Genomic DNA, 13,608 nt, shown 5'->3' with positions numbered 1-13,608 from the left:
CTGTAAGAGTCTTCTGGATGCTGATCCAACATAAATCTCTCCCCAGTCCATGTTCCTTTCACTGTCAAAGCAATCTTCCTAATACGTATTAGACCATGTAATCACTCCATACCTATTCAATAAATTCCAATGAATCTCACTCATCTCCCGAATCAAATATAAAATCCTATTTGTCATTTAAAGTCCTTTTATACTCTGAGCCCTATTCTACCTTTCCAGTTATCTTGCAATCCAGACATAGTAAAGGGAGTTAGACAACTGGTCAAAAAGAGATCACAGGGGACCATTAGCTAGTATTGCATGTAGTTGGCACTGACTAGTACCACTACTGTCCACATGCAGTTCTGGATCACAGTTGTAGGACAGAGACGAAAGCTTATGGTTGTTCACATGGGAGCAGAAGCCTGGTCACAGCTCTAGGGCCAAAAGAAAAAGTAGGACTTGCATCTGCAGAAGACCAAGTGCTCTTACTGAGTAAAAGACCAGAACAGAAAAGAAGTGATCACACTTCTCCCTCAATCATGTCACTTTAGTATCACCAAAAACTTAAGAGATACCCCCAGAACTAATTCTAAAATGAAAAAGTCTTAAGTTTAGAACAGTACCTCTCTAGGCCCAGATAAGTAATGTCTAACTTTAAGATAAAGTTCAAAGTCAGGACTAGGCTGGGAAAATAAGCAAACAACAACAACAAAAAAGAAATTAACTATTTAAAAAACTACTATGGATGGTAGGGAAGATCAATACATAAATTCAAAAGAAGACAACAATGTGGTAACAGCTACAAGCAAATCATCAAAGAAAAACTGCTGCATGAACCTAAACCCAACAAGAATTCCTAGAAGATTTGAAAAAAGAGATTAGTGGTTTAAAAAAAAAAAATGAGTGCTGCAAAAAAATTATGAAAACAGAATTAACTACTTGGAAAATAAGACAAAATTGGCCAAATGATAAAAGAGCCACAAAAAAATTACTAAAGAAAAAAACTCCTTATAAAGAAAAATTGGTCAAATGGAAAAGGGGGTTAAAAAAGTAATCACAGAAGAAAAGAATTCCTTAAAAATTAGAATTTGGCAAGTAGAAGCTAATGACTCAGCCTTTAATTTCAATAAAACAATTAAAAATAGAAGAAAATATTAAAAGTTCACTGGAAAAAGAACTGATCTGGAAAATAGATTGAAGGGAGAGAATTTAAGAATTTTTGGACTACCTGAAACCATGAACGAAAAACAGAGCCTAAATGTCATATTTCAAGAAATTATAAAGGAAAATTGCCCCCAGTATCTCAATTTCAGAGGGAAAATATAAATTAAATAACCAATCACTTCCTGAGATCCCAAATGAAAACTCCCAGAATATTATAAACAAATTCCAGAGCTTCCAGACCAGAAAGAAAATATAAGCAGCCTGAAATAATTCGAATATATGGAGTTACAGTCAGGATCACAAAATATTTAGCAGCTTCTACAGCAGCAAAGGTTTGAAATAGTATTCTGGAAAACAGAGGTCTAGGATTACAGGCAAGAATAATCTCCCCAGTAAAACAACATAATGGGGGGAGGAAAAGGGGAAGAGAAAAGAGAGAATGAATATTTAATGAATTAAGAGATCTTTCAAGCATTTCTAACAAAGTCCAGAGCTGAATAGAAAACTGACATTCAAACACAAGACTCAAATAAAGCATAAAAAGGAAAACATGAAAACAAAATCATAAGGGACTCAATAAGGTTACATTTCTAAAGGGGAAGAGGATACCTGTAACTTCCAGGGCAGTGAGAAGAATCTATAGATAGAAGTCATGGGTATGAGGCTACTATGTTGAGATGATCTCCAAAAAATGGGAGGAGGAAGAAGAAAAAGAGGGATGCATTAGAAAAAGGGAAGGAGACAATAGGGAAATTTTTCTCACATAAAAGAGAAATGTAAGGAAGAGCTTGTATAGTGGAAAAGAAAGTGGGGAACTGGTTTAAAAAGGGAAGACTATATATATTCACACATATCCAGTTGCATTTAGAAACCTATCTTACACAACAGGGAAATTTAAAAAAGGGAAAAGATTAAGATTTGAGCAGAGGAAGATAAAAGGGCAGATTAAGGGAGTCAGTAGTCAGAAGCAAAACAGATATCTAAAGGACAGGATAAAAAGAGAGAAGGATAAACAGAAGCAAATAAAATAGAGAGAAATACACAGGAATCATTACTGTGAAAGTAAATAGGATGAGCTCACCCTAAAAAATAGAACAAAGCACACAGAATGGATTAGAAATTAGAATCTATTTCAATAATAAGATGATTCAGATAGATTCCTATAAACTTGTGATGGAAAGAGCCATCTGCAGCAAAGAGGGTTATGGGAACTGATTGTGAGGTTAATTTTTCACCTTTTTTGTTATTGTTTGCTTTTTTTTTCTTTTTTTTTTTCTTTTTGATTTTATTTTTCCTATGTAGCATGATAAATGTGGAAATATGTTTAGAAGAATTGTAAATGTTTAACTTATACTGAATTACTTGCTATATTGGAGAGGGAGGAGGGAGAGAAAAATTTGGAACACAAGGTTTTACAAGGGTAAATGTTGAAAAGTATCTTTGCATGTATTTTGAAAATAAAAATCTATTATTAAATTTTTTAAAAGAAAAAAGAAACTAGAATCTAATAATATACATAAGAGGCACAAATCTAATAATATGTAAGAGGCACAGCTGAAACAGAAAGACACAGAATTAAAATAAGGAACTGGAAGAGAACCTACTTTAGATAAAGTAAAAAAAAAAAAAAAATCAGGGATAGCAATCACACTCTCAAAGCAAAAGCAAAAAGAGACCTAATTAAAAGAGATGATCAGGGAAACTATATTTTGCTAAAAAGGTACTGAAAACAATGAAGTAATGTCCAAAAAAAAAAAAAAAATTTATATAGTGTTTCTTTGATAAAGACCCCATTCCTGAACATTCCTGAAATATGTAGTGAATTGAGTCAAATTTATAAAAATAATTGCCATTTCCCAATTGATAAATGGTCAAAGCATATGAACAGCTTGTTTCCAGAAGAAGATATCAAAGATATAGGTATATGGAAAAATGTTTTGTATTTGCAAATTAAAACACTACCTCACACATCAGAAATGACAATGCTGAAGGAAACTGGGTACATTAATGAACTACTACTACAGTTGTGAACTGCATTCAACCATTGTAGGGAATTTGGAACTAACCAGAAGGTTATAAAATTTTGACTAAACAATACCACTATTAGGCCGCACTGCACCCCAAAGAGATCAAGGAAAAAAGAAAAGAATTTCTATGTACAAAAATATTTATAATAGATCTTTTTATGGCAAAGAATTTGCTCACCAATTGAAGAATGGTTGAATAAGCTTTGGTATATTACTGTGATAGAGCACTACTATGCTATAAGAAATGATAAAAGGGATAGTTTCAGAAAAACCTGGGAAGACCTATGTAAACTGATTCAAACTGAAGTGAGAAGAACTAGGAAAGGGCTACAAATAGCGATAGCAAAATTGTGATGATGATTAAGACTACTATTCTGAGCAATACAATGATCCAAGAAAATTCTAAATTTAAATTTATGATGAAAAAATGCTAACCATCTCCCCTAGAGAGAACTGATGAACTCTGACATCAAACTAAAGTAAAATTTTTCACTTTATTATTTGTGCCTTTTTTTTTTTTTTTGGCAATATGACTAATATAGAAATGTTTCACATGATTTCACATGTATAACTGATATCATCACTGCTTACCTTCTCAGTAGAGAAGGAGGAGCAGGAGACATGGAGAGAATTTGAAGCTCAAAAAAATTTTAAAGCATATTAATATCTATTTTTTTAACGTAAGGTCTGGGGATCCTTTTTTCAGGAGATCCACAGTATCAAAAGTATTTTCATAAAAATGATATTTTCATTTCTATGTGGTAAATATCAATAAAATATATAAACAAAAGCTCTTGTGAGAGGGGTCCTCAATAATTTTAAAATCTGCAAAGTGACCTGAAAACCAAAAATTTTAGAAGTATTATACCATAATCCTTTTCCTATATCTCCAATATAATCTCATATATATACATATATAAATAGGTATATGTGTGTAAATATATACATATATAAATGTATACACACACACACACACACACACATACACATACATATTTACATATATTCGTTTGTGCTTAATTGTCTTGTTATCTCCCCAATAAATCTAACTTTGAACTTTCTGTTACAACCCAGCTAGAGGAAATGACTGGGCTCTGCATGGTCTTATTTTGTGTCCTCTTGTCTCCTGGGAGATACTGAATATTGTGTTATTCCAGGATCTCAGTGATCAGAAAGCCAAAGGTTTCAGGGTATCCAAAGCAATCTGATTTGAGGCAAATTCTTTGCCTTTCTGGTCTGAGTTGTTCAACTTCCTGACATGGATTTGGATTTGATGAGTTCCTAGTTGGAACTCCAAGAGACTGCTGCTGGACTCAAGCAGCTGAAAAGTTCTAAAGTTCAAGAGTAATAAAACTATAGGTTCGCTCTTGGTCTGGGATTCCTATCCTGCTTATTTCACTGCAGATTTCAGTCTGGGTTTAAGAGTGGCTTTAATATCTCAATACGTATCAGAAAGAATTATCTGCAATGGGGTAAGCTAGAAGCCTTCCCAATACAATCAAGGGTAAAGCAAGAATGCCTACAATCACCTCTATTATTCAATATTGTGCTAGAAGTGTTATTATAGCAATGCTTCTTAAACAGTGTTTTGCAACCCCATATGAGGCCATATAATTAAATGTGAGGGTCATGAAAGTATAATTTATTATCAGTAAATGTTTGACTTGTATACCTATTTTATATGCCTATATACCTGGGATTGCATAAAAATTTCTCTAGTGAAAAGGGGTCATGGGTAAAAAAAAGTTTAAGAAACCTTGAACTACAACAATAAGAGAAGAAAAAGAAATTGAAGGAATTAGAATAGGCAATGAGGAAATAAAACTATTGCTCTTTGTAGATGATATGATGTTATACTTAGAGAATCCTAGTGAATCAAATAAAAAAAGTGGGAATAATAAACAATTTTAACAACGTTGCAGGATACAAAATAAACTCACAAAAATTATCAGCATTTCTATATTACCAACAAAGTCCAACAGAAAGAGTTAGAAAGACAAATTCCAGGAACAACTAGGCAGAGCAGTAGATAGAGCACCAACCCTGAAGTCTAGAGGACCTGAGTTCAAATCTGCCCTCAAACACTTAACATTTCCTGGTTGTGTGACCCCAGGCAAGTCACTTAACCCCAATTGCCTCAGGGAGGGAGGGAGGGAATGAAGGAAGGAGGGAGGGAGGAAGGGAAGAAGGGAGGAAGAAAGGAAGGAAGGAAGGAAGGCAAATTCCATTCAAAATAATTGTAGACAAATAAAATATTTGAGAGCCTACTGCCAAGACAAACCCAGGAACTATATGAATACAAAACATTTCACTCAAATAAAGTCACAGTTGAACTGTAAAAATATCAACTTCTCATGGATACTTCTCAATACAAAAAGAATGACAATTCTACCTAAATTTCTAATTCCTTACCACTACAAAAAGGGCCACTACAAAAAAAATTTTTTTTTTATTATTCCCTTGTATTCATTTTTCCAAGTTATCCCCCCCTCCCTCCACTCCCTCCCCCCATGACAGGCAATCCCATACATTTTACATGTGTTACAATATAACCTAGATACAATATATGTGTGTAAATACCATTTTCTTGTTGCACATTGAGTATTAGATTCCGAAGGTATAAGTAACCTGGGTAGATAGACCGTAGTGCTAACAATTCACATTCACTTCCCAGTGTTCCTTCTCTGGGTGTCCACTACAAAAATTTTTGCACATGTGGGCCCTTTTTACTTTTTTATGATCTCTTTGGAATATAGGCCCAGTAGAAACAATGCTACATCAAAGGACATGCATAATTTGATAACTCTTTGGACATAGTTCAAAATTGCTCTCCAGAATGGCTGTATCAATTAGTTCACAACTTCACCAACAATGTACTGGTGCCCCAGTTCTCCCACATCCCCTCCAATATTTATCATCATCTTTCCTGTCATCTTAGACAATCTGAGAGGTGTATAGTAAAATTTCAGAGTTGTCTTAATTTGCATTTCTCTTATCAATAGTGATTTAGAAAATTTTTTTCATATGACTAAAAATGGTTTTAATTTCTTCATATTAAAATTGTCCCTTCATATTCTTTGACCATTTATCAATTGCTGAATGGCTTGTATTCTACATATTCTCTATATATTTTAGAAATGAAGCCTTTATTAGAGCCCTTAGATGTAAAAATTTTTTCCCAATTTTCTACTTCTCTTCTAACCTTGGCTGCATTGATATTGTTTGTACAAAACCTTTTTAATTAATATAATCAAAATAATTCATTTTGCATTTCATAATGTTCTCTAATTCTTCTTTGGCCATAAATTCCTTCCTTTTCCACAGATCTGAGAGATAAGACTATCTCTTGCTCTCCTAATTTGCTTATAGTGTCACCCTTTATGTCTAAATCATGAATCCATTTCAACCTTATCTTGGTATGGAGTGTTAAGTGTTGGTCAATGTCTTGTTTCTGCCATACTATTTTCCAATTTTCCCCACAATTTTTGTCAAATAATGAGGTCTTATCCTAGAAGAAAGAGTATCCAAAGAGATTTTTAAAAAGGAAAGCAGATAAGGGAGAGGAAGAGGATCTATTAGTACAAAAATATTTACAGCAGCTCTTTTTGTGGTAGCTAAGAATTTGAAATTGAGGAAATGCCCATCAACTGGGAAATGACTAAACAAAACAACAACAATTGGAGAATGGCTGAATAAGTTATAGTATATGAATGCTATGGGAATATTATTGTTCTATAAGAAACCATCAGCAGGATGAGTTCAGAGAGGCCTGGAGAGACTTACATGAACTGATGCTGAGTGAAATGAGTAGAACCAAGAAAACACTGTACAAACAAGAAGATTATGTGATGATCAATTCTGATGGATGTGGTTCTTTTTAACAGTGAGATGATTCAGGCCAGTTCCACTGAACTTATGATGAGAGCCATCTGTGCCCAGAGAAAGAGCTATGGGGACTGAGTGCGGATCACAATATAACATTCTCACTCTTTTTGTTATGTGCTTTTTTTTTCCTCTTTTTTTTCCCTTGTGCAGCACAATAATTGTGAAGAACTGTACATGTTTAACATAGATTGGATTACTTACTGTCTAAGGGAGAGAAAGAGAGTGGAGTGAAGAAAGGGAGAAAAGAAAGGAAAGGAGGGAGGGAGGGAGGGAGGGAGGGAGGGAGGGAGGGAGGGAGGGAGGGAGGGAGGGAAAGGGGGAAAGAGGAAAAAAAGTGTATTGTTTAGTCTGAATTTAGACAATATCAGTTTTCTCTGGATAGCATTTTTCATCATGAGTTCTTTGAGATTGTTTGGGATCACCATTTTGCTGAAAATAGTTAATCCACTCACAGTTGTTCATTATATTATGTTTTGGTTCTGGTTCTGCCCATTTCATTATGCAGTCAGATCAAGTCTTTCCAGATTTTTCTGAAATCATCCTGTTCAACATTTCTTTAGTACAATAACATGCCATTACAATCATATACCACAACTTGTTCAGTCACTCCCTAATTAGTGAACACCCTCTCAATTCCTAATTCTTAGCTATCACAAAAGATAGTTGCTATAATTATTTTTATAAGATCATTTCTTAAGCACCTGTTCTTTATCAAACACCATGCTACATTTGAATACAAATAAAAATAATTCAACAATCTTTACTCTCAGAGATTACATACTAAAGACAACAAGGATAGAAAGATAGGTACAGATAGGGAAAGAGATATCTTATATACACACAGAGAAAAATAGAAAATACAAAGTAGTTAAATACAAGGTAGCTACATACATAAAAAGGACACTAGATAATGGAGGCTCAGGAAAGGTTTCATGTAGAAATCAAAGTTTCAGCTGTATCTTGAAGAAAAGGATACTATGAGACAAAGATGGGAGTAAATTCTAGGCATGGGGGCCAGATAGCCAATAAATGAAGACAGATGGAATATCATATGAAAGGAACAGAGAGAAAGCCAGTGATCATTATCATCATCATCATCATCTCTTGGTTTAATGTATATTACAGGGGTGAAGAACATACAGCCCACTAGCCATATAAGGCCCATAAAATTATTTGTTCTAGTCCTACCAAGCCATCTATAAGTGATAATGAACTGAAAGGAAGGTATGACAACTTCTCACTGCTTGAGTTTTTAGTTAATAATTTTGTATGGCCCACAAATGATGTTATAAATATCTAAATGGCCCTTGACAGAAAAAAGGTCCCCCATCGCTGATAAAGCCTTCTATATGCCAGATACTATGTTCAGCACTTAACAAACATTATGGCAGAATACAGGAGAGGGAATAATGGGCATGATGCTAGAAAGATAGATTGAGACCGATTTATGCAGACCTTTAAAAACTAAACAAAAGGGGTTTACATTTTTTCCTAGAGGCAAAAGGGAAAAAGAATCACTGGAATTTACTGAGTAGATGAGTGACATAATCAGATCTTCCTAAGGAAATACATTTTGACATCAATACGGAAGATAAATTAAGAGTACCCTCATAGCCACCTAGTTGACTTCCTTTCTTTAAATCCCATTTCAAATGATAAATTATTAGCCCCACTTTACAGATAAATAATGGATAGAGTTAAGTCGCATACTCCTAACCACTCAGGACTAACTGCAAATGTACTTCTACAACTAGATCTAAGCTTGACTTCCATTCTCTTACCCTTAAACTGAATCTCTTCCATCATTGCTTCCTTATATAAATGAAAACAGAATGGGTGGCAGACTACCTTAATCAGAGTTCTCTAAAGATTTCCCAAATAAAAGCAGTTTGTTAAAAAAAAAAAAAAATTATATTTGACAAAAAGAAGGATGGTCCTGTATCCAAATCTACTACATCTGAGCAGATTTACCAATCCAGTTAACTTTATATGGTTAAGTCATTCCCCTTCTACTCTTATCCAAAAAGATTACTCACACTGTCAACCCAGAGTTGTTGCCTTCTACATTCTGGTTCCACATAATCTTCCCAAACTTATCCTCCATAGCTATCTTTTATACACTCTATGTGCTAGCCAACCAGACTATTTTTGGTTTCTGATTCCCATTCTACAATATAAGTGATGTGGTGAGCTTCTAGTGAAGCCTTGGGTGTGATGTAGTGATGATATACTTCTTCCCATAGGTCACCCTGCCCCAGTGTATGCTATATGATGAGGATATTGCTAGCTGTCAGATAACAGCCTCTTGGGCAGTGATAGCAGTTTCTGAAACTAATGAGCAACAATAATGAGGTCCTTAAAGTTGATGCAGGCACAGAACAAAATTAGGTGTCCACCACTTGACCCAGTGGCATTTTAGGCCTAAAAAGACACAAGGTTCCCCTCCCTTAAACTCTGCCCAGAGAATTAAGGACAATGCACTTGGGCAAACAGAACCAAACTCCTCTTCAACTCCAGCTCTAAGCCATAAAATTAGCCTGTCAGTGACACAAATTACCTGGTTTCTCTATCTTTTTCCTATAAATTTATTTATCTTTTTGCCCTTAATTCTTTGCTAACTTCTTTGAGAACTTAGCCTGCTTTAACTGGCATGATGATTATAATAAACTTTGCCCCTTGACTTGGAGATCTGTCCAAGCCTGAAAATTCTTTTGAGATACCTCAAGACACTAGTCTAGAACCCAAGCCTTTTTGGGGTTCCTCTTGAGCCCCAACATAACCATATTGTACCTCTCTCCCCCAACATATATATATATATATACATACACACACACACATAATTATACATTCTATAACCCAAGTAGAATACAAGCTCCTTGTTGAAATTTTTTATTGTCTTTCTATTCCTAACACCTACCACAGTGCTTTGTACTTAGCAATAGTTTAATCAATATAATTGAATTGAAAAAGGAAAAATTTTATTAAGAAACTGAATCCTTCTTCTACATTATAGCTCTTAAGATAGTTGAGATTTCTTAAGTTTGCCCTACTTAATCTCAAATAACCTAACTAAAAGCATTATGGTGGTGATGATTTACAAAGAGTGCTAGACAGATTGAGCTACACTTTTACTGACAGCCCCTCAAACAACTGATCCCCAAATCTCTTCTCTTAACAGAATAATCATTTCTATCAACTTGTATGCCATCGTTTCTAGTTCCCTTCGCGTCCTGGTCACCATCCTTCTCTGCATGTTCCAACTTGACAATATCCTTCCTAAAATGTGATACTCAAAACTAATATTACAGATGTGAATTTAGGGCAAAAGACAGTGAAACCATCAACTTTTTTTTAAACACAATTCTTCTAGTGCAATCCAAGACTGCATTACCTTTTTCATCTGTAACCCTAGATCACTGAGCTTGCAGAATCCTAAAACCCTAAGATTTTTTTCATCTGATCTGTCTTATTATTCCTCTCCAATTTTCTATTTAACATGGTGATTTTTTTAAAATTCAAGTCTAAGACCATCATTTTACCTCTAGTAATTTTACTTTATTAGATTTGAATCATCATTTTAGCTTGCTGCATTGTGGCATCCTATCATCCATATCTAGGTCTCTTTTCTAATTTTCTGTCATCTGTAAATTAGAAAGGGATCCTACCTATGCCTTCGCCAAGTTCACTGATGAAAATGAAAAAAAGTCTAAGTCCAAGGACAGATCCCTAAACTCCAAGACGTCCCCCCAAGTTGCTATCAACCCTTAAACAACTACATCTCCAGTTATTCTACCAATCTCATAACACGTTACAAATGCCATCACAGTTTCACCTTCCCTAAGGCTTTTGGCCCATTGAGATCAAAGAAAAAGGAATAGAATGTATATGTACAAAAACACTCATGGCGGCTCTTTTCATGGTAGTAAAAGAAGTGGAAACAGAGGAGGGGATGCCCATCAACTGGAGGATGGCTGAGCTAATGATGGTGACTGATTATAATGGAATACTATTGTCCTATAAGAAATGGGAAAAGGAATAGTCCCAGAGATTCTGGGAAGACCTATGTGAACCCAGGAAGAGTGAAGTGAGCAAGACCAGGGGAAGAATCTACACACTAGCAGCACACTTAACTCTGAACCATCTCAAACTCTGACCAGCGCAATGGCCAGCCGGGCTTCCAGAGATGGAAGGAAGCACCACCCACCTCTTGGCGATGGGTTTAAGAGGGCAAAAGGAAGCATCGATGTTTTAGACATGGTCAGTGTAAGAACTTTTTTGCTTGACTCATATACTTGTTATACGGGTTTTGTTTTTCTTTTTTTCCTATGGGAGGAGGAAGGAGAAAAAATACTTATATTCTAATTGAGAAAAGAAGAGAGAGACAATCATAGACAGAAACTATAAGATATTGGCAAATAAATTATAAAAAAGAACAATAACAATCAGAGTGAGGCAGAGTGGGAATCAGGGCACACCTTGGAGCCGAGATCTGGTACGCAGAGTTGACAGAATGGAGTGTTGGGAGCCAGCAGGTGTACGGGACCGGCCGGGAGTATAGGAACGAAGAACTTTAAATCATAATAATGGAAAGATGGGTGGGAAGCACACTCTGGAACCTTTTTGTATTTTATTCTGGGGACAAAAGGAATAGGGTAACATGGTCAGAGCGTGTTCCAGAAAAATCAATCGGGCAACAGTGTAAAGGATGGCTCGAAGGCAGGGAGAGCACAGAGGCGCCTGGGCCACTCCTCCCTGTTACAGATGGTGAAGGGCATGGGCAGCTAGGTGAGAGGGGGCTGTGGATGGACCAGAAGCAACAGCCAAGAAGTCAGACCTGAAGCACTCACTGAGACTGCTTTATTTCAGCCGCGGCGCTCTGCTCTGCTCTGGTACAAGGGAATCACGCGAGTACAAATGATTCATAAAGTAAATACAAGGTACTGTTTAGTGGGGGAGGGCAGAATCAAGTAAGGTTTCTTAAGTAGCGTTTGACTTTATTTGAAGGAAAATGTGCTGTTTAAGGAGCGCGGGTGAAAGGGAAGTGAGCAGCAACGTGAGGCACGGTCCGCACCAAGGTACCCCAGGAAGGAACTGCCCTAGTCTGGAGGTACCAGGGCCCTGGGAGACAAACACTAGCGAGTCCACCTGGCCCGGCCCGAGGGGGAGGGGAGCTGAGGGTAAGGGAATTGTCTAGGGTCACACTGCTGGAACCGGAGTCCACATCTTCTAGCTTTAAATGCACGTCTCTCGCCACTTCATACTGACAGCATGGCCTCTTCCGGCGGATTTCCTGAGCAAACTTGCACCAATCCCGCCAAGGGCCCGGCGTGGGCCGGAGGGCCGGGAACTACAAGGTAAGGCCCCTCTGCGCTTGCGCCAGGTCTGAGGTGAGGGAACTGCAAAGAAGGGGTGTTCAACACGGGGTCCCAGACCCCCCCGCTACGAAGAGAGGTCAGGCCGCGGGGGGCTCCTCCGTGAAGAGGGAGGAGAACCCACCGGCCCGCCCCTCCCTCAAAGTCCTCTCTCAGGCCGCGTCTCACCTGGTAGTTCAGCAGCTCGCCTACGTCCATAATTTCCGAGACCCACCGCTGCTTCAACGCTCGACGTTAGGTTCTGGATTCCTCTTCCGCCGCTGCCCCTAGGGCCACACTGCCGCAAAGCACGCCGCCTCCTCACCGCAGCCCTGAATAGGAAAAGCGACGCGCCACACTGCCGCAAAAGGAAGCTTCGCCGGAAAGCATCTCTTTTTATTTTTTACGACAGCGGTGCAGTTTTTGACCTGCCTATTCATTCACCCAGGAGAGTTCCTCCATCCGAGGAACAGTCTTCGTGGTTTCTCACCAGCTCTCGGGAAACAATGATAATCAATGTTTTTCCCAAGTTCGGATAAGAAATAGATATTTACAGAAGGCCTAATTGTGAAGGTCTTAAAGTGCCAAACAGTTGTTGGTGGGTCTAATTGTTTTATAACTGGCGGCCACCCTCTCTCCAGGCGTACTCCACATTTCTCTCTTTGGAGCACCATTTTCCTCTGGGTCACAGGACATAGCCACGCCGGGCACGCAAGCTAGAGTAGTGAAGCAGCAGAGCTCTCCCAGGGCAGAGACCACCCTTTGTGACGAATGGACCCAAGAGTCTTGGGAACAGCAATGCCTCCAACCCAGAATGGGGGAGAAAGCAAAGTCTTTCCTGTCGCTCACACGGACGTGGCCCAGCCCATCCCCCATGACTGGTGACTCCCTTCCCCTCTGCCTCTGCGCTGCCCGGGGCCGCTCCCGCGGGCTGCGGCTCACCGCCGAAGTCCCGGATGTAGTCCTTCAGTCCAACATCAGTCACTGAGCATTTGTTCATCGCCTCAGTCTGCCGGGCACCGAAAACGCGAGACTTTGGTCATTAGAAAGGGGGCTCAAGAAGCAGCTGTCACACCCACTCTGTCACCGCGCCCCGAAGGCCGAGACTTCCGTCTGGCTTATGTGACACCCTCCGTATGAGTGTCTTTTGAGAGAGAGAGCAGTCTTGCTTTTCTATTCGGTTTCCCCAGCAGAGTCAG

General features: G+C 38.0%; 1 protein-coding gene across 4 annotated transcripts in view; it reads right to left on the bottom strand.

The window, feature by feature from the left end:
• The window catches only part of CTNNBL1 (catenin beta like 1), a 220,317-nt gene extending 207,580 nt beyond the window's left edge, over nucleotides 1–12,737 (bottom strand). For all 4 annotated transcript variants that reach the window (XM_074292697.1, XM_074292699.1, XM_074292698.1 and 1 more), the window contains exon 1: nucleotides 12,599–12,737. In XM_074292697.1, the coding sequence (XP_074148798.1) occupies nucleotides 12,599–12,628 (30 nt within the window). In that variant the 5' untranslated portion in view covers nucleotides 12,629–12,737. The remainder of the gene's footprint in view (nucleotides 1–12,598) is intronic.
• Between the last annotated feature and the right edge of the window lie 871 nt (nucleotides 12,738–13,608).

This window comes from Sminthopsis crassicaudata, chromosome 2 (assembly GCF_048593235.1).
Source record: "Sminthopsis crassicaudata isolate SCR6 chromosome 2, ASM4859323v1, whole genome shotgun sequence".
In the NCBI taxonomy this organism is placed as follows: domain Eukaryota; kingdom Metazoa; phylum Chordata; class Mammalia; order Dasyuromorphia; family Dasyuridae; genus Sminthopsis; species Sminthopsis crassicaudata.
This window is presented reverse-complemented; position numbering and strand designations above follow the sequence as displayed.